This window comes from Dasypus novemcinctus, chromosome 1 (genome assembly GCF_030445035.2).
Source record: "Dasypus novemcinctus isolate mDasNov1 chromosome 1, mDasNov1.1.hap2, whole genome shotgun sequence".
Taxonomy (NCBI): Eukaryota; Metazoa; Chordata; class Mammalia; order Cingulata; family Dasypodidae; genus Dasypus; species Dasypus novemcinctus.
The window spans coordinates 100881632-100903681 of record NC_080673.1 but is presented as its reverse complement, the minus strand read 5'-3'; the positions used below and the strand labels follow the sequence as shown (position 1 = coordinate 100903681).

The following is a 22050-nucleotide window of genomic DNA, read 5'->3' as shown; positions in this document are numbered from 1 at the left end:
GCATCCTTCTTGTAGGCTTGGAAAACCATACCTAGGTATGGTCATCTAGGTGTGGTATTGTGAACCTTAGGTTATTCTATTCTGACAGATAATTTGTGTACAAAATGACAATTACAACATAAGAAGCACTATTGTCATCATTGCCCACCTTTTCATGAAAATTTTTGCCTATGTTAAACTTTGTAATCCATCTTTTAGAGAAAAGAGGAAGACTGCCTACTGATTCCCATAATAGAAAGGCACAGGAAATAACTGGATATTATTACTGTCAATCATCTTGGCATAAAAGAAATGGATAGTTCATTTCAAGGGACAGATGCAATGATCTCTGGTCCTTGACACTGGAAGAAACAATCTTTTAATGCACCCATTTAGGTAGAGTGGTGTAAGTTAAAGAAAATCTCAGATCTTTGAAACAATTAAAGAAGAGACTCACTTGACCGGTTTTGTGAATCCTTAGCAAAATACCTTATTAATGAACTGGGTTCAGCAAGCAGAAGGCAGTCTTCTCTGATATTTGGCCAAAAGCCATCCCCTGAAATAGACTCAAGAGGAGGAAATATAATACTGTCATTAAACTTGGATAATTGAAAGAGGCTATTCTCAGCATCAATGTCAAATATATTCTTTTGGAATTATTTTTGTGTGTTTTCCTTCCTGTCTGCATTAAAAGAAAAAGGGTAAAAAAAAGCCTTTGGGAGCAGATGTGGCTCAAACAGGTGAGAACCTGCTTCCCACATGGGAGGTCCTGGGTTCAGTTCCTAGTGCCTCCTGAAAAAACAAAAACAAGCAACAAGCTAAACAAATGATAAAACCAACTCAGCAAAGCCATTGCAGCTCAGTGGTTGAAAGCTGGCTTCTTACATACAAAGTCCCTGGGTTTAATTCCTGCCCCCAGTATCTCAAAAAGAAAAAAAATTCCCCTTGTTGTGTCTTCTGCCTATGTTTCTTGCTTCTTTAAGACACTACTTGGCTGAAATCTAGAGTTTATCCAATTCCTATAGAAAAAGAGACCAAACTTTTTCAGAATATGGCTTCTACTTACGTCTCCACCTTTCCATACCCAATTACTTGCCTACCCTAGTTCTGCTACATTTCATTTTTGCTTGTTTTGAAGTTATTTTTGTGCCTGGTTTACATGCTGGGCATCATGCTAAATGGTTTGTATGTATTATTTTACTTATTCTTCACAATACCTTATGATTACCATTTTAGGATGGAGAAGGTCAGTGCTGGAACCTAGACTTTAGCTCAAGTTTGACTCAGAGCTCATCCTCTATTCTACCATGCAGTACACTACATTGTTTCCCAACTCTGTACTGTACCCACTGGAAGCAGCTTGGCATATAAGCAACATCGCATGACTTTCATTTGCCATTTGATCACTTTGCCTCATCTGTTCATACTAGCAGAAGAGTAAAATTCTCCCCTTCAGCTGTATGCCTTATCTTCTATCATAGCCAAAAAGCTCTTGAAAGGAATTATCACTTAAAATGCCTTTTTTACCCCCCTGTGCCACACACAATTCTTTGGACCAGTAGGAGATAATAAAACTTATAATAATGATGTTATGATGAGGATAATAAAGATTAGCATTTATTATTAACAGTCTATTTCCATATCTGTTCCCTTCCCACACACCTTTCTTCAATCTTCAACTTTGAAAGCTTCCCACACTACTATATCCAGATTATTCGACTTCAGTTCCATACTTCATATTCTGAATCTTCACAGAGTGAACAGCTCAGTTCTCAGAACTTTAGAGTTCTTCTTTTGAAATAAAAATTCTTTCTAATCCTAGAGCATGAGCCATATTGAGATAACAGTGCGGAGCTGAGAACTTCTTTCTAAGATGCCAAAGTGAAGTTCAACACATTTCTGAACCATAATTCTTGTATAATGGAGGCATTAATTAAAACCTGCTTCTTGTAGCACACACACTACAAACAGTGACACTGGATTCAACAGATAAGTGGGCTTTTGTGCAAAGCCAGAGAAGACCTTGTCTGTGCCTCTCCAATCTATCAAATCAATGAAACTGTTTGAGATAATTAAATGGTATTGCAATGGAAAGAACAATACAGTGACTGACAGTTTTTGTTTTAAGTGCTCTCATTTGTTTTAGCTTTGGTTGTAAGCAAAATGCTGTAAATCTTGCATGTTGCTTACATTTGCAATTTAAATGCACATAGCATTATCATATTTTACTGCAACATCTGTAGGAGAAGCCCTCTATTAAAGTATTTCCAGCACACCAAACCTCTGTTCTTTATTATAACCCACCCACCCACTCCCATCCCCAACTCAGTTTAGATTCTTGAGCAACAAAATGCATGGATATCATAAACACCCGATAATGGAGGCCAATCAAAATCTGACCCTAAATTTGTATGCACAGGCAGGGTTTTATTCTTTATAGCATTGTAAACATTTTCTTGTATTAAGTATCCTTAAATTGAGGTCTAAAGTGTTCTTAAACCCAGGCTCACATTTGGCCAATAAAATAGACATGTTCTAGAAATCAGTCAAATTGCATAATTAAAAAAGTTCTCTGGAATTACTCACCCTTACTGCTTTCCTCTTCATTATCAAAAAACATCCTTACACACCAGTGATATTCAAAATATCTGGTATTAAGCATGGTGTGGAGTATTGATTTACCAAAACAAATGTCCTCACTTTGGCCAGACATGAACCTTTTGGGTGTTGGATCCTGGAGAGCCTGATGGTCCCAGGGAAAGGATCGAGAGGTCTGTGTTGGGGAGGAGTGGAGGGAGTGGTCTCAGGACTGCAGCTGATAATCAATAGTACTGAGACATTTCAATATGCTGTAGATATATTATCAGCCAAATGTCAGCCTTGCTAAAAGACCATTTTTATTAATCATGATGTTTAGAAACTTAGAAGGCTCTAAACTAGTGGTAGAATAGAGGATTATACAAATTCCCCAGCTATTGGAAAACATTTAGTTTTTCACCATTTATGCGTGTTAACTTTAGGTTTTTCATAAATGTCCTTTATCAGATTGAGAAGTTCCCTTTTGGACCTAGTTTGCTCTCAGTTTTTAGCATGAATAGGTGATGAATTTTGCCAACTTCTTCTTCTACATCTATTGAGATAAGTACATCGTTTCTCTTCTTTGTTCTGTTAATATGTTGAATTACAATGACTGATTTTTCAGTGTCAGACAACATTGAATTCTTGGAATAAATATCGATTATAATTTTTATATTGCTAGATTTGATTTTCTAATATTTAAAATAATGATTTTGGTGTCTATTGCTCATGAGGAATATTGCGCTGTAGTTTTTTTCTTTTATTCTTTCTTATAATGTCTTTGCCTGTTTTGTTTCTGTTTTTCAGAGTAAATCTGACCTCATACAATGAATCGTGATGTGTACATCAACTTTGTCATTTCTGTTTTTAATTGACAAATTATTCTCATGGTTATAAACCATAATTTACTTCTTTGTGGTCAAGTATTAATTTTATATTAGAAGATGAATATTTTGAATTATATGTTGTTGAGTTGTTGCTATGCAGCATCTCGTCTTTAAAAGATAGACTTTGTTTTGGCAGGCAGCTAAATATTATGCACATCAGCTTGTTTCTTCAAGGCTTGCTTTTAAATTTTGTTCAAACTTATCAATAGTAGTCTTTATTCTAGGGTATTTTAGCACTGCTACTAAGGGGTGATCCTTTAGGGGTCATTAATTAACATCTCAGTTGATCAATAAGGCTTTTCCAACATAGATTATCAGACTTTCAATGTTGTGCTGCCCAGTGTGAGATCTAAGGATTTTCAGCTTATAGCAACCTAGTCATTCTTTGCCTGGCCTCATGGAGTTTCACCCTGAGTGTGCACAGCTTCGTATTCCATTATCAACAGATTCCAGGGGAATGCTATTCAACTGTTTTGAGATAATTCTCTGTGTAACTTCCTCCTCTCTGGTACCCTGTTCCACAAATTCCATCCACCTTAGTCTCCTGCTCCAATCTATGACCTTCAACTCAGTGTGACTGCTGGATTCTGCTTGGGGTTTCTCCTCTGTAGTTGACTGGAATGTACCAAAGCCAGGGAAATCACAGGACACACTTTTTCCCCTCTTTTCTTAGGGGTCACAGTCCAGCTGGGTCTCTTGAACAATATCTAAAACAATTTGAAATATCTTGTTCCATTTTGCTGTTGTTGCTATTTTTGGTGGGATGGTAAGTCTGTTCCTATTTTTAAATCATGGCTAGAAGCAAAATACCATTACTCCTTTTCATATACATGCAGACAGAAATTTAGAGAGACTAAGTAGTAGAGTGATTAAGAATATGGATTTAGGCATCGGGTGGAATACAAATTTTTGCTGCTTACTAGATGTATAATCGTGGGCAAGTTACTCGAATTTGAGTCTCAGTTTCCACGTAGTTAAAATGGAGATGCTTATAGTGATGTTGATGATGACGATGCTAGAAATTATCTCTTACCATTATTGTGATGGTTAACTAGATGATGACTGAAGTTTTCAGTGTAGGGGACTGGCACACAGTGAGTGTTGGATGCATGGTGTTTCCTAACTTGTGATATTGTCCATGAGCACTTTGATAGAACTTCTAACTTCAAGTTCAGGAAAGTAATAGTGTTAGACGGTTGGGTCTTTTTGTATTGTTTATGAAAACTGTACTTTCCCTTTAGGAAAGTATCCAGAACAGAAAGCAGGTATATTCTGGTCATAGGACAAACTCTTTGGGAGCAAGGACAAAGTATGTTCATTTAATGGAGCATGAAAAGTTCTGTTTTTGTTTGTGGTGGTATTTGAAAAGGAAGATCAGTGGATAATCTAACACAAATTCTCAATACATGGTATCTAATTTTTAATTAATCACAATGACATACTTTCAATAATAGGCAATAATTAACACCTCTATAATACTGAGAATACAGTCACTCAAAACCCAACTTCCTAAGGATATGCCTAGTTTTTTTTAGAGCCACATAAAATCTTAAATAACCACAAGTAGGGTCCATGGAGAACAATCAGGCCAAGGCTAGTATATTCAATATTGAAGGTTCAACTATGTCCTAAATTGAACCTCACAAACTTAAATATGAAAAAGAGACAAGAAATAAAACCCAGATTTGTTAGCCATATTTATGAACAATTTCAGCTTAGCAAGAAGAATTTAGAAATCTTTCTATGCTAGGTGATCACAGTCAGTTTGTCAGTCAACAGAATACACTTATTCTCAGATGACAAGAATGCTGGCTAATTAGCTCTTGTATATGCTTTGACTCTTGAGAGACTTAAATTGTATTCATATTGCCATGCAGTACAAGTACATAGAAATTCTTGTCTTTGAACTAGGTACAGCCTTTCCTTTGCTGCAAAGACATTTGAACTCTATGTGAAAATAAAAAGCTTGTAATAAGTCAGGCATAAAAAATATATATCTTCTAAACCAGATAATTAAAATATGTGATTAACAACAATTTTGGCTTGAAAACAAAAGACCATATTTCAGCAGTTTAAGTTGATTTATAAAAATGCAGACATTATCTTTAAGATTGATGCCACAAAATGCCATGAATATCTCTTCAAATTCCTCAGTCCTCTTATCACTTTAACATATAAAAGATTTGTTAGTTTAAAACATATTCTTTAAGTACAATTCTTGAATGAATTTCTTTTCCTCATGGCCATTAAAGAGTTTTCCCTCTTCCTGATTTTTAAAACTCTCTTCTAACAATGCTTATGAAAGACAGAGAAAATGATTTTTCTAGAAGCCAGAAAAACTTATCACTTGTAGTCATTTAAATTGCAGAAGAGTTTGTTTCTTTACAGTAAATTCTATGTAAAAAGGCTTCTACTGAAAAGCATTCTAGGGGCACTTGAATATTTTTTCTTTTGAAGACAAATGTCCAATGTGTGGCCTATTCTAGCAACAGTCTCAGTCATTTAAAGGCTTCTAGGTTAGAGGTAAATTTGGAAAAAGTAGCCCTGAAGTTAGAAAATGTATGGTGTGGTGATCCTTGACCCTTTTCTCCCGTCTTGCTTTTTCTGTTTGTTTGTTTGTTTTCCTATTCTCCATCTTTCTCAAAGAAACTTAATGAAATACAAATCAGAAATACAGATAGGCTTACTTGATATACTTGATTAGAAATAGTCTAGATGTCAGGAATCAAGATGATTATTTATATAGCCACTAAAACTGGATGTTTTCAGATGCATTGCAACAAAAGAAAATTTAAAAGGCAATTTTAAGCACATCATTCCATTTCTACTATACAGCCTTACATTACTGAAATAATTTAGCATTAAAATCAACTTAGGTAATGATAAGAGTTAAAGAACTGCGACTGGCATGTTTATTAGTTCTCAAGTTTTCCACAGAGCTTAGCCAACCAGACATTTTGACCCAATGTATCAAGGAAGTGGTCAAGGTTGATCAGTCAGCATTTGATAGAAGCTTTTGCTCCTGATGGAGTAGCAACTATAAACATATGTATTTTTAGCAAAGTGATACATTGAAAAATAATATTACTATTATGTATTTATGAAGTACTGTTTTTTTTACAAACAGAAGGTTTAACAGTGATTGCTTGAAAAACTGATTATATTTCTGAAAGAAAAAGGCGCAGAGATAGTATCAACCTCGTGGATTAATGAAAACTCTTGCTCCTATTATCCCATAATGAATATGGTAGAGATAAATGCAGTAAATGCCCTACATCCTTGTCACATTCTGTGAATTACAAATAGAAAGACCAAAGAAATGGTAAATTGACTCCCCAATAATTGGGTCTGATATATGAATCCTGTGTCCCTTTCTAACTTATTATCAAGGCTTTTTATTAGGGAGTTCTGGGATCTTATCATCTAATTCTTGATCTAAGAAATATTCACAATTATGGGCACAAAATAATATTGCCATTTTCACAGTCATACTATGGTAGTTTTAGTATGTTGTGCATGATTAATTATGAAAATATGAAATATCACCTGAAAATATGAATAAAATATCCATCCATACAAAATGACACAGCATGATTTCTACCTAAGATTTAATAGTACACTTGAAAATTTTCCCTGCATTAACATAGTGGAAAATAATAAATACAAAGATAGGTAATATAAGAACACCAAGAAAGTAGGAAAATCACCTTAGAGAAAAATGTAGGCTCTTGAAACTTTAAACTCAACCAAAGGACAGACCATCAGTATGCCCATCTGCACGGACTATCAGGTTAACTGCTTCACAAATGCTCCTAAAATTTGCTCTCCTTGGAATGCTCCTATGAAATATAGTAATGTGGTTTTTTTTACATCCTTAAGGACAGGAGAGATCCAGTATTCTTTTTGATTCCATCAAATTAGCATATGTCATCCAGACATTACTTTCTTGGGTCAGGCGGCTGGTGCAGACGAGGGAGTGGGACTGGAAGTCAGGACTGCTTTCACAGGGCATCCTCCCTTTCTACCTCTGGAGCATAGAAGCTGAAGGTTAAGCCTGGGGCGGGGCGGGGGTAGGGGCAAAAAAACACAAACAGAAAACAGCTCAGATTCCAATAAAGTGAAGAAGTCAAGATGCTAGGGGAGAGCATTTGCCGTAAGAATGTTAGTGAGTGGCTCAATTATTCCAGGCAGTAGAGTCACTTGGATGGCCCACAGCACTTCAAAACCTGTTCCCTCTCACAGGATGATGCCAGCCTTTGGTGGTGTAGAATTCCTCTCCTTTCCATTGAATTTTCTTACATTATTTTATATTTTGAAAATTCTTATCTAAACAGTGGCTTTAAAAAACATATATTTTTTCTTCTACTATCTTTCCCTTTTCCCCTTTCTCCTTCTGTCCTTCCCTCCCTCCTTTCCTTCCTCCCTCCTTCCCTTCCTTTCTTCCTTTGCATTTAGTTCCTTATACATCTTTTGCCACATTTAGATATTACTGACTTATCTCCCATCCAAGCCCCACATTGATAATTAACCAGTTTCAGAGATATTATAAAAAGTACCAAGATTGAAAAAAAATGAGAGCCAGACAATAATTTCTTTTATAAAGCTTGTTTGAGTCAGTACTACTTGACTTCCATACACCCTTTTTATTTTTTATTTCTTTATTTTTAAAGACGTTTTAGATTACATAAATGTTACATCAAAAATCTAGGGGATTCCCATATACAGCTACCCCCTCCTCCTCCCACACTTGCCCCCATTAACAACATCTTTCATTAGTGTGGTACATTCATTACAACTGATGAATACATACTGAAGCATTGTTATTAACTGTGGTCTATAGTTCACATTATGGTCTACTCTCTGCACTGCACAATTTGATAGGTTTTGACAAAATATATAAACCTATACAGTAGCTTTTAATCTGCCATTGCAATATTATGCAGAACAATTCCAATGTCCCCCAAATGCCCCATGTTATACCTATTCTTCCTTCTCCCTCTGCTCAGAACCTCTGGTGACCATTGTCTTTATATCAGTATTACAAGTTCTTCCATGACTAGAAGAATAATGAGTTTACTTTAATCCATAGTTGCATTCCACCCTTATGGCTGTTCATTCCTCTATCTTGAGGACTTAGGGATGGTGATGCCCACTCTGCTTCTGACTGAGAGGGAGCTTAGATCCCATGGGGCAGATGGATGGAACTACCTTGCTTGCAGTTGTAGATACTCTCTGTTTTTTGGGATGGGCATTGTCCATGATCATCCTTTTGTTAGTTGTTCTGGTGAATCCAATGAACTGGAGAGAAGGTGTTGGCTGCCTCTCTGCCATGATTCAGGGTTCGACCAGAATAGGAACAGCCAGAAAATTTAAGTCTCTGGGACATATATTTAATCAGTATAATGCTAATTATACGTTCAAATAAAAGGAGCAGAAGAACCATGTGTAGGAAAATTATAAATGAGTCTAACCCTGATGTTAATATGCTGGGGGAAATGGGTTATCATATATTCCAAGATAAGGCCCACCAACAGGGTGCTGATTTCCTGGGGTTGTCTGACCTGGCTATAGTGTCCAGATACCTCTAAAGCCCTCAGGACCCCCCCGCGCTTAAGGCACTATTTACTGTGGCAGTCAGTGAGATCCTACTAAGACATGCATTAACGTAACCTCTTTGATTTTTTTCTTTTAAACTGAATGGGATTGTTTCTCTCCAAGTAGACAATTGGCCACTAAGATTTGAGCATTTTAATAAACTAGGAAGCATCCCATCACTAGTCAAAGAATTCTAAAGAAATCATAGTTTGTGTGGAAGGAAACTTTCCATATACTAGCTAGGGCTGTACTACATTTCTATGAACTTATTCTCACAAATTTTGCACTGGCAATTGTCCCGTGCAACAGGATGGGCAAACTCCCAGGTTCCTTTCATTCTAATCCATGCCTAATTGCTAACTAAAGAGAGATACTGATGTCAATGGCACTCCTCTGTCTTTGTTTCTTGCTACTGACCAGAGAAGAATGGCAGCCATTATTTATTCGATAAGCAGTTGCTGGTTGTCTGTAACAGCACGTTAGTAGCTGGGAAGTAGACATGGGTAGTGGACACATAATGTGATTCCTTACCCTGGATGTTTTATGCATTATGGCCAAGCCAATTCTAGGCATATAAATATTTATATTTTCCTTTTTTATTGGCTGTTGCCAAAGAGTAGATTCTCCTCAAGCTTCTATAAAGCATCAAACACTAATTATCAGGGAATTCAATGAATACTTCTTATTTGTGACAAAGTCAGAAGAAAATCTCCCTACCCAAACTCTAGCAAAGCAAAAAGCAGTCCCATAAGGCCCTGGGAGGGTTGATACCAGCAGGCCTGGAATTGGCCTGATCTGTTTTACTTAAATAAGAAATGTACCTACACGGCACTGACCCCAAGTCAAGGCATGGGATACCCTGAATAATAATGTTCCATGCAACCATAAGTTTTGAGAAGTTTCCGTTGATTACTGGTTAACAGTGAGATTGATGATTTGTATTTGGTTTCTTTGAGACTTCCAAAGGGATATGCTATTGGGACTGGTCATAGAGCAAGAAGATGTCTACATGACCAACAAGAAGCCCTGGTTGACAATGCAATTTGGTCTCATTGTTTGAGATGTTTTGAGCACGTCAGTGGTTCCTGGTTTGAGACAGTCCTTTCAGAGAGAGGACAATTAGAGCTCCTACCTGGATTCCTTGGACTCCTTGCTCTGAGATAGCTTTAGCTGTGATGCATATCCTTTCTTTAATGCTGATGCTATATTTTATCCTTTTCCTGAAACTAATTGCAAATTTGCAAGCATTGCCATTTTGTGTTGAGTGAGTCTTCTTATCAACAGAGTCCTGTGCAACTGTGATTAATGTATATTCTGACCCAGGTAAAAGCAGACAGCACTTATGTAAAAAAAAAAAAAGGAAGAAAGTGAATTGTGTCATTCTTCAGGTAGGGAGAGCCACTAGAAGAATCCCTTCTACAACCCCAAGAGATTAATTTTTCTGGCAATACTTCTCACAGTTTGTTTTATACAAAGAGACAATGACATTTCCTTTTCAGTTTACAAAGTTCTTTAAAAATAGTCGAAGCTGCAGCAGGTAACAGAGCAGATATTAATGAATATCTCAGTGAATCAAATTAAGAAACTTACATGTTTATTGCCCAGGTGTGGAGAGGATTCATCAAGCTGTCAGTTCTTAGCTTTCCCTTGTGCCAAGTGCTCACCTGAAAAGAGAACACATAGTTTGAACTATAAATTCAGAGAGTAAACAAGAATGAAAATAAAGTTTCTTGGTTTTTTTTTTTTTTCAAGAAAAGTCCAGTTTCCCTGCAAAAATGTCATTAGAGGCACAATTTTCCTCTTAGTATTGCCTGGAAATTGTTTGCCAAGATTGGTGAGCTTTTTCAGCCATCATCCATTTTCACCCTAATGGAGCGGTGCCAACTGACTGGCTGGGAGTGGGTGTGTGCATTGGGAAATGGTAGAGAGACTCACTGGGGAATGAGCTATTGACTTTTTCTTGTTACATGAGCTGGCTCTTCCTAAGCAAACCTATATTATATGTGTGAAGTGCCATTTTATCAAGAAGACATTTTAGGGTCCTTCTGTTTAAATAATTCAGTGAGGGTTTTTAAAAAATGAAATTTATAAGCCAACATGAACATTTTGGTTACATATGGAATAATACAGGGGACATAACTCAAAATTAAGATAAATATAACCAGAATGGTGGAAATCTGAGAGATCCCTGGTATTTTTTAACATGTCCCTGGATTCATGACCAACAAATTTCATGTCACCTATGTCTTTCAGGTAGAATCAAGTATCAACTTCAGTCACACTTTTAAAAAGCAATCAGGGTCAGAGTCTCCAGCTTTGGAAATAAATGCCATCACTTTGCTTCAGCCTTTATTTGCCAGCATAGGAAATCTGTCTTCTGGGGTCTCTGGATGTCACTTGTTACTGCACTGTCATGGCAATAATATGTCAGAAGCCACTGGGGAGAGCTAGCCCTGGGCTCCTCTTCAGGCACTCTTCAGTCCTGTGCTCTGAGAAATGCCAGGCACAGCACAACAACCCCTGTACCCCCAACCCTTTGATCGCTATTTTGTGAAGAGCATAACACCTGTCTGGAACCTGTGTGTATGAAGTACAGAAGTGAGAAATAAATAAAATAATCATTTATCGAAACTTTACAGTTTGCCAGAAGTCACGTAAAGCAAATTATGTGAAAATCATTACAATTTTTTAATAACTCCCATCAAGTTCCATAAACTTGAAATAGAAAATATGAGAACATGAGAAAGATTTAATAACAATTTGCTCTCACTAACAATATGTATAGGAAAAGCAAACAAAACACACTCATACTTAAAGTAAAAAAACAATTGGAAAGAAATATACCAAATGCCAATAGTGAGTGTCTCAAGGCTGTGGTTCATGGGTAATTTTAAGTTAATTTCTGTCTCTTTTTCATTCTATTCTCTATTATGCATAATGGGGTCAGATACTAAAATGGCAGTTTAAGTTCATGAAGAGAGATGCTACAGGGCAATAATATGCATTAATTTGCCAAATTAACAATAAATTAAGAAGGGAGGGGAATGGTCATTTACAGGTGAAATAGTAAGGAAAGCCCTAGTTGCAGTGCAGATAATGACCCAATATGGAAGAACTGAGATGACAGAAGCTGAAACTATTACTTTTATAAATCTTCTATGAATCTTTTGTTCATCTTTACTTTTTTGCTCATGAACTTTTATTTATAAAACGTAACTAAGCAAAAACAGGTGCATATGCATTTAATGTATGATAATTAATGAGTAATATTGTTATGGATAATTAGTATTATCCAATACCATATTAAGAATAAGTAAACCTCCGGACCAGCAAAAATCCCGAAACAATCCGGTCCCAAAGAGTCTCCAACGCCGCCCAGCCGATTCCCTGCAGAAGACTCTAACAGGGATGTTCACTCAGTCTGTCGTGGTCCCTAGGGGAGCAGCGACAGTCTCCCAGGTACAGTGGTGGGGACCGGGAGGGAGTGAGGGTTCAACAGTGAGCCCCTGATACTAATGACTATGCTTGTGAGCTGATAAACCCAAAATAATAACAAGGCCTAGAGCAACTTTGTGCCTGGGAATTTCCTTCTGTCAGCCTTCATGTTACTCAAATGTGGCCAGTCTCGAAGCCAAACTCAGCATGTAAATGCAATGCCTTCCCCCCAGCGTGGGACATGACACCCGGGGATGAGCCTCCCTGGCAACGAGGGACCACTATCAACTACCAACTGATGATGCAACTGGAAAATGACCTTATACGGAAGGTTCAATGCGGATCAGCAGAATATCCATGTCTACATAAAATACCATGACTTTAAAATGCTGTTTGACCTAAAGTAAGGGGGAAATGGAAAGGAGAAATGAGTTTATATGGCTACGAGTTTCTAAAAAAGAGTCTGGAGGCTGGCAGAAGGTTTGCCCTCATGCACAACTGAGCAGAGTCAGAGAGACAGATAAAGCAGATACAACCCCCAGATATTGGTTCCTTTGAGGGCTAAAGAGACCCATGGGAGTTATGGTCATGGCCGATGGGGTTAACTACCAGGGCAGATGGCCCCTCTTTGGAAATGGTGTTTATGTGTGATGAATCTGGACTCAGATGGGATCTCCCTTCATAAGACTTTCATGCTAATGTGCTGGAGGTGCAGTTAATGTTGGGGTTTAAGATATATTTAGGGGATTTGAATCTCTGGACTGACAATGTGATAGCCAGATCCTGAGCCTCAACAGACTCCAGCACCTATAATCTGATTTATTGGACTTACCACACTCAGCTAAGATGGAGGTGAAGAAGGACAACCACCACACCATGGAGCCTAGAGTGATTACAACTGAAAATGGGAGGATTGCATCCAGCATCCAGGTGGAATCTGAGCCTCCTCTTGACATAAAGGTGCAATGGACACAACCAATCCAGTGTCCACATAGAAGAGGTGGCATTGGATTGGGAAAAGTGGACATAATGGACAAAGGGTATGGGGAAAGGCAGGAAGAGATGAGAGGTGGAGGCGTCTTCGGGACATGGAGCTGCCCTGGATGGTGCTTCAGAGGTAATCACCGGACATTGTAAATCCTCACAGGGCCTACATGATGGAATAGAGGAGAGTATGGGCCATGATGTGAACCAATGTATATGAGGTGCAGAGGTGCCCAAAGATGTACTTACCAAATCCAATGGATATGTCATGATGATGGGAACGAGTGTTGTTGGGGGGGGGTAGAGGGGGGGTGGGGGGGTGGGGTTGAATGGGACCTCACATATATATTTTTAATGTAATATTATTACAAAGTCAATAAAAAAAAAAAAAAAAAAAAAGAATAAGTAAAATTTCCGTAATGGCTGGGAAGGGGAGGTGGAAGCGACAAGGGAGATCAAGAAATAGTCTCCTTTCTCAAAGATCCCGAGTTCAGTCAGAAAGAGAGTAAAGGGATGCAAGAGACAAATGAAGTCTGGGGAATGTATGTTATTAAGTGGTTCAAAAACAAAGACAGAGAAGGCTGCCACATCATGGAATGGCTTGCAGATAAGCTAAACAGTTTGAGCTTTCTCTTTGGTAATAGAACTTATCAGAGGTTTATAAGAAGAGGAATACTATAATGAATTCAGATCTGCTTTTTTCTAGCTTCAAATGATAAATCTATGTAATGCCCTAAAGCTAAGTTCTATGATATAGTGTTTTCTTTCTTCTGCGAAGTCATGTATTTTCTAATTTAATCAGTGTTCATCTTAATTCTTACAGTCTTATATATTAAAAATGAGATAGTTTATATTAGCTTTCCGAGATGTAATGTAAGTCGGAATCATGTTCAAAATCCATCATATCAGGTGTATATTTTGTAGCCAATCACAGTGATATTTTAACTTGATAAGAGTTCTTTCTAGAGCCCAGTGAAATCTCATATCCTCTCGTGAAGAACTCCTTGCTTGACCACATTTGATGCCCATTTTTGTTTTCCTGAGAGCGTATTCCTGCTATGCCCTAGTAGGCTTTATCCTTTTTACATGAAAGAAATTTCCGAACTGATAGAAACAAATTTTAAACTTTCATGGGCTAGTTTCAGCAGACAAACTCTACGTGAAAGAGAACATATTTAAAGGAAGTCGTGAGTGGATGGGTGAACACTGTAAGCTAATCAGAGAAGGAGGCTGTGAGTTGGCACTCTCTTATCCAAAGAAAATAACAAAAGACAACCATGGCTCATTGAGGCTACTCTATAAACCCAGAAAATTTGGCATCCACTGGCATTTTCCCAGAAGAGGGGTTTCTGCAGAGGTCTGTTTCCTTGGAAACATTGTTTATTGACCTATAAAATTGCAGTTTATTTTGAAATGTAAGCACAGAGTTTAGAAATTGAGGGACTGTACCATCCCCCAAATTTTATGGCCTCTGAAGCTCAAATTTCCTTTAGTTATCCACTTATACACATTGGTTTACTATTTCTATTGCCTTTCTTAGGTCTGGAAGCAAATAAGAAAAAATGCAATAATCATCAGTTCTGACTGGTGGGTAGTCAGATGTTTATTTGGTCTATCAAAATTTTTTCTGTACTTTTAAAATTTCTTAAAAATCATATATAGAAGACCACAGAATTTGAACTCCTATCAAACAGCCTAATCATTTCAGGATTTATTCTGGGTGTTTTTTAGGAAAGATGTTACCCATGGGCAAGAGATACATAGGTTGAAAAAAGAAATTTAATAATAATGGAATTTTAATTGAGAATATTGATCATGGGCTTATAAAGAAAATGTATATGACCACACTTTGAAGAGCAGTAAAAGAAATTTGCTTTTCAGGAGCCATCGAATCTGCTTAGATAGACTTTTGATAAAAAAGTGCAGTAGTATAAAGAACAGTTGAAGATAATTATGCTTTGATTGTTAATTCTGGGCTATGGAAATCTATTCTAAATCACCAATTTCAGTCTTGCCATATCACCACATATGGTGGATCTGCTGGTTTGAAATTTTAGGGTTTATTTTGTTAAAAGCAGTGTGATTCCCAAATTGGCATTGGCAGAAATAAAAGTACCAAAGAATATATATTACCATTTCTATGATAATGTTTCCTCCTAAGACCAATGACTTGAACAGGTACTTATGAAGTAAAAGGAAGCATGGAGAGGGGTCTTCTTTACTATCCCACCATGCATTCTACTTATTACTGCTATTATAACAAGAATGGGAGATATAAGCCCACAAATATTTGCCCTTGGACCCCCAAAAAGGATCAGATACTCAATTTGCAACCAAGAAATCTGAGGTTCTTCTGGGGTTTTGTCCCTCATGGAAGCCTGGCTCTGGTGTCAGTTATCATTCTCCCAGCATGGTCGAAAGATTAGGTGATTCTGACTCCTGCACGCAAGGAGAGCCAGGGGCTCTTACACAGAAGTTTCATCCAAGTGCTGGTTAGTAGCCAAGCCACTGCTTGCAGCCCAGGAAACTTCCAGGAGTTCGGTTAAATTCGCAAGGGAGTAGGGGGATTGCACAAAATTATTGTGATGCCTGCTTTTAAGCCACAGACAGATTTTGAGAGTTGCCTTGGTCAATGGGTCGTGGCACTCAGAGACACATTTAGGCAATTTCAGGCCCGTTTTCCCAACCCGGTGGAATAGGCTTGGCTTCTCAGTCAAGGACTGTGAATAACTGGAAGAAACTGTGAATAGTTTCTAACTACTCTATGAGTGAATTTTGCTCTTTTGCCCATCCAGATCATGACTTCTGAGAGAATAAAGGAAATGTGTATATCAAAGTGTGGGAGAGGGAATGAAATGAAGAAGGTCTCTTTTAAAAGGAAATGGCTCGTGGGAGGGCTTTTGGCTGGTCTGTGAAGGCTTTGGATGCCTCTCCTCTTCAAGTTCTCTGTTAGCTTATTGTACTTTGAGATAGTTTGAATTTCCTACCTGAAATTGCAACCATTCTGCCTGTGATGACTTGTTCTTGATCTGGACCAATATTTTTAGTTTTTTGTTTCTCAAAAGTCTTTTTTTGTTAGTAGACATATTTATAATGCAGGTTACCATTTTATAGCTCTCACTTTGCATAGCACACGTATTCTAGGATATTGTACATATAAAATTTGGGGGCTGAATATCGTAAGTATATTAATGTAAGTTAATTTAAAAATTAGAGGCACATGAATTTTTTTGTAAACCAGTAATTGCTATTTTGTGATAACTATGTTTTAAACACCTGGTCTACTTTTATCAAGATCTTTTTTCTATTTTATGCTTTTAAGTGTCTAGCATCTGATTCATTGTTCTTGATACATATAGAACTACTATAACTCATATCTATATTCTGAAATATTTTTACATTTCAAACAAAATTAATTTACCTAAAAATATGAAAAGATATGCTCATTTTATCAATGCAAAATTGTATTTTATCCTTTTTGGGAAAGTTTAATTATAATTATATGATCTGACATAAAATATGATTTATATTTTTACCTGGTATATCTATCTTGGTTACCAAAACTGAAACAAAACAATAACAATAAAAAGCCTTAAGCACATTTAATGATCTTTCTGCCATCAGTGCAGACTAGAAATCCTCTGGTCACTACCCACTATTTACAACACATCTATGTGTCTATAAAAACCAATCTAAAAGCCAGATAGTCAAACAATTTTATAAAAAATGGGGTTTCTAGGGCTCCTCATTCCTTCATAGGAGACGTGTATTTTTTTTGGAGTATGCTTTTTAGTTATGTTTCACATGAACAAAAACCGAGGGCATAGTTAAATTTTGAAATAACCATTTTCCTTCTAATCAACTAAATGGGAACTTACCAGACTCATGAGATATTGTTTTAACAGTAAGAAGCTTCACACTCTCTTTGTCGGACTGAGGTCTATTTGGAACAGGAAACATTATGTTAGCACCACATTAATTAACAGTGTATGTCTGTGAAAGAAAGTAAGCATGATATAAACAGAATGCACACACAGATGTTAAGTAGAATGTCTATGGCGAAACATGCATCTCTTCACACACACATACTTTTATAGCACTTTCTACTTCTTCTGGAATCAAATCAATAAATCTCTATCACTCGGCTATAGCAGTGATCATCAGTTCAATTAAAGAGTATGGGTCATGTGAAGCAGGTGTTGCAAAGTCCATGTTGCAGGAGTCTATAGCTCTGAATTATGAAGAGGAAGATAGAAGTGTTTTCCAAACTTTTTGAGTGAGGCCATATTCTGGGGCTGTTCCTTCTCAAGGAGACCTGGAATCCTGTATTACAGTGTCTGAACTACCTGCCTATTTAAACTAGAAGTCCCCACATTTCTTCTCTCATATTCTAAACAGTTTCAAATTCTAGATCCTTTCCTTGGTCATCTCAAGGGGTCCATTCTAATTCAGATGGGTAGGAGGTCTAGGATTGTTATTTTAAAGTTCACAACCTGATGAACATATAAATACACCTATGTAAAGATAGGCTGCAAATGGAGGTCAACAAAAAAATTAAGTCACAGAATTTGCTTTTCTGAAATTAAAACTTGCTAGCAGCCCCTTGATTGTAATGATTTTGTGGATTGCCAACTATTGCTTTGTTTATTTTAACAAATTCAAAGCAGGATAACTATCTTTAGTTAAGGCAAAGCCACTCAAAGAAGTCTCAAAGTACAGGCAGTGATTTTTTCCTAATTGGGATAAATGTGCTGAAGATTTCACTGGGAAAAACACTTTAAAACTCCAGGTATTCTTTTTTCTATGATCATTATTCTCTCTTTTTAAATTTTGTCTTTTGAGTTCCCATTTTACCACTTTATCCAAGCTTTGGAGCACTTTTCTCTTTTCATTGTTAGACTTTCTCTGCTGAACAGAGAAAACTGACAACTAGTTAGCCAAATCCTATATATAGTGCTTTTACACAAATTTCTTTAAAAAATAAAGCAAGGATAAGTAGAGGATCAATAATTACCTCTATGTAAATAGAGTCAGGGTTCCTATAAAATAATGATTGAGGCTTTACTTACTGGTCATTTCCATTTTCCGGTGTGCCTAGAAGAGAGTAGTAATTAGAGTTGGAAGGAGCGTGGTTACAAAACACTCAAGAGCCGTGCCAGATTCTGTGCAGAGACATTGTTTGGTGCAAAAGTTGTGTGCTGATGTTTCTAAAGTCAGTGTATAATTTTTTGTTTCCCATGGGCCATTTCCTCGGGATGGTTAACATTTGCCCTGACATTCATAGGGTAGTTCTCAGTAGGTCAACTTCTGAACTTAGTTCCTGATTAATTTTGATTTTATAATTTCAAATCACAGTCTGAAACCACTGTCCATTCTCACATATCTTACAGACACCAGAAAATGTTTCAGTTTATTTCAGTATCTCTGAAAAAAAAAATTCACCTGAAAGTATCAAGTTACCTTTTTATACCACATAATTAAATTTTCTACTTTATACATTGCTCTTTCTTGGGATGCAAATCACTATGTTTGAGGCAAGCTGCAATGTAGATATTGTTTCTAATTACGTTTTTAAGTCTACTGATTCAGCTTCTACAAAGTATCCCACAAAATATCACTGAGGCTACAAATAGCAGCTAATCATTCCCATGCTTTGCCAGGTTGTGTAACAAGTGTCTGGTAAAGAACAACTTAGGTTTGGAATGAGAACTCAGAATGATCCACTCAGCACAAGAACATGGCTCCTTGGAGTGGATATAAGTGGTCAAATCTTGCATTAATCTGTGACCACATATCTGTTGAAAGACTTTTCAACATATATCAGAAAGGATTACTTTAACTTATCTCAGCACTGTTCAGGACCACAAGCACATTTGCCATCATACTAATTAAAGAAGTACAAATAAGTGCAAAGAATTAGGTCTTGATTTTGAGTAATTATTTAATTTCATTAAGCCTAATTTTCTTTTTCTTTAAAGATTTATTTATTTTTATCCCCCCCCACCCCCCCAGTTGTCTGCTCTCTGTGTCCATTCGCTGTGTGTTTTTCTATGACCACTTCCATCCTTATCAGTGGCATCGGGAATCTGTGTTTCTTTTTGTTGCGTTATCTTGTTGTGTCAGCTCTCCGTGTGTGCGGCACCATTCTTGGGCAGGCTACACTTTCTTTCATGCTGGGTGGCTCTCCTTATGGGGCACACTCCTTGCACGTGGGGCTTCCCTATGTGGGGGACACCCTTGCGTGGCACGGCACTCCTTGCATGCATCAGCACTGCTCATGGGCCAGCTCCACACAGATCAAGGAGGCCTGGGGTTTGAACCGTGGACCTCCCGTGTGGTAGGTGGACGCCCTATCCTTTGGACCAAGTCCGCTTCCCAAGTCTCATTTTCTGAAGTATATATAAATGGGAGTAATAACTGCATGGGTTGTGAGGGTTAAGTGATAGAAAGTACCTGGAACATAGTAAGTACTTAAGAAATGTTAGCTATTATTGTTGTTGTAATTCTGTTAGATGCTTGGCCAAATCAAACTTGACTATATTTCACATGGGAAATATTTAATATAATAAAATTAAGTTAAACTTTTCAATGATGTTCTGTATATATACATTTATGCACAGCAATGTTCAATATATACTGGATTCTTATACAGGATGATCTTTTTAGTTTATTGCCTTGTTAACATTTTTGAGCTTTAAAGCGTCCATTCATTATTGTTGGTCAAAGTAGTGGTAGACAGCAAAGGATTGAATCTGAGATACAAAAAGAAAAATAGAGAAAAATGAAAAAATTAAAAAAGCACAGAGCTATCAAATAATCTAACTAACATTGTAGTGTGACTTGAAAAATATGTAATTTATTTATTTTGTCTATGACTTATTGTATCTTTGACAAAGAACTCCTCTACTTTTTTACAAGGAAAAGAAATGAAAATCCATCCAGTTTAAAGCTTAGCTCAGTCCTTAGTTTTACAGCTTTGTAGGTGTTCAGTCTCTTTTAAGTAAATAAAGCTCATTATCTAAGCTAGCCTCTCCCTTCCTGCTTCTCTCCCCAAGTTAGTTTCGGGGTGTAGGAGAGAGGGGTGCAACTTCTGACTTCATGCTGGTAGTCTTCAGAAGAATTAGGTCCTGGAGCAAAATGTTCTTGGTCTCTTATGGCCTCTAGAATATAGTCTCTTGTCCACCTGAATGCTGCTTGCACTGCCGAAGTCTGCAGTGTCTCTAATTTGTGATACACAAATGTCTTTGGTGTCTTTGGTTTTGTCAGAACTATTAGTACCTCCAGGATGATGCTTTTGCTGGGTGTGGCTCCCATTTGCCCCAGGCCAATGTCCATGATTTGCTAGATCAACTGATATAAAAATTTCCCATCTGGTCTCATCTATGAAACACCAGGGTCTTTCTCTGCCAGGTCATTCTGCATTGACAAGTTGACATGACACCTCCTCTGTTTGGGGTGGGCTATCCTGGAAGACAGCTTCATCCTAGAAACCTAAACAGTAGAGCAGGAACCTAGACCCCTGTCCTCATTTTAAAGATAACTCCTGCTTTCCAGGGAGTGAAAATTAGGAAAATGTGGTTGACCAACTTATTATTTTGTTTCTTTTTTTTCTCTTTCTCACTAAGGAAAAGTGGGGAAGGAAAAAGGCAAAAAAAAGAAATATAAGTTGGGTCTTTACATCTTCTCTTCCTTTATTCCAATTTTATCCTCCTTGCTAAATCATACAAGTAAGGTATTTTTTTTCTCTCACTTGTGTGGATTTTATGCTCTGAATTGTTGATATGCTAAATAAAAATAAATTAACTTAGTAAATCTTTCTCAATACAATACTGCCATTCTGCTTATAAATTATAAACTTATCAAGTATAATTCATATAAAATAAAATACCCCCCTCCATTTTGATTGTTTGATTTGATGGGTTTGAAAGCGTACATGCATGTATAATTGCCACCGTAATAAAATACGACATGTCCTTTACCCCAAAATTTCCTCATCCCACTTTCTTTTTCAATTGTATATTTTTTATTATTATCTTTTAAAAAAATTGATAAATCATACAAAATATTACATTAAAAAATTTGGAGGTTTCCATATGCCTCACTTCCTCACACTCCCCACTCCTCCCATATCAACAACTTCTTTCATTAGTGTAGTCAATTGGGTATTTTTATTTATTTATTTATTTGTTTGTTTGTTTATTTGGTATGGCACTCCTTGCGTGCATCAGCATTGCGCATGGGCCAGCTCCACATGGGTCAGGGAGGCCCAGGGTTTGAACCGCGGATCTCCCATGTGGTAGATGGATGCCCTCTTCACTGGGCCAAGTCTGCTTCCCTCTTTTTTCTTTTTTTCCTTTTTTTTCTTTTTTTTGTCTTTATTTTTTTAATATTACATTAAAAAAATATGAGGTCCCCATATACCCTCTACCCCCCTCACCCAACTCCTCCCCCAATAACAATCTCCTCCATCATCATGAGCCATTCATTGCATTTGGTGACTACATCTCTGAGCACTGCTGCACCTCATGGTCAATGGTCCACATTAAGGCCCACACTCTCCCACGTTCCACCCAGGGGGCCATGGGAGGACATA

The 22050-nt window shown here is 37.2% G+C and overlaps 1 protein-coding gene and 1 long non-coding RNA gene across 4 annotated transcripts in view; one reads left to right on the top strand and one right to left on the bottom strand.

The window, feature by feature from the left end:
- The window catches only part of EMCN (endomucin), a 239097-nt gene that overhangs the window by 112283 nt on the left and 104764 nt on the right, over nt 1–22050 (bottom strand). The window contains exons 9-12 of one of the 3 annotated variants that reach the window (XM_004461949.4): nt 18527–18551; nt 17336–17397; nt 10629–10702; nt 4840–7497 (exon numbers count right to left, since the gene is read on the bottom strand). In XM_004461949.4, coding sequence (XP_004462006.2) covers nt 10668–10702; nt 17336–17397; nt 18527–18551 — 122 coding nt within the window. In that variant the 3' untranslated portion in view covers nt 4840–7497; nt 10629–10667. Of the gene's footprint in view, nt 1–4839; nt 7498–7904; nt 10378–10628; nt 10703–17335; nt 17398–18526; nt 18552–22050 lie in introns of those variants that run through there. The other 2 variants (XM_058294944.2, XM_058294943.2) reach the window with 2 other exon arrangements.
- Nucleotides 1–22050, top strand: part of LOC111764985 (uncharacterized) — a 219129-nt gene that overhangs the window by 188741 nt on the left and 8338 nt on the right. The window lies entirely within an intron of this gene.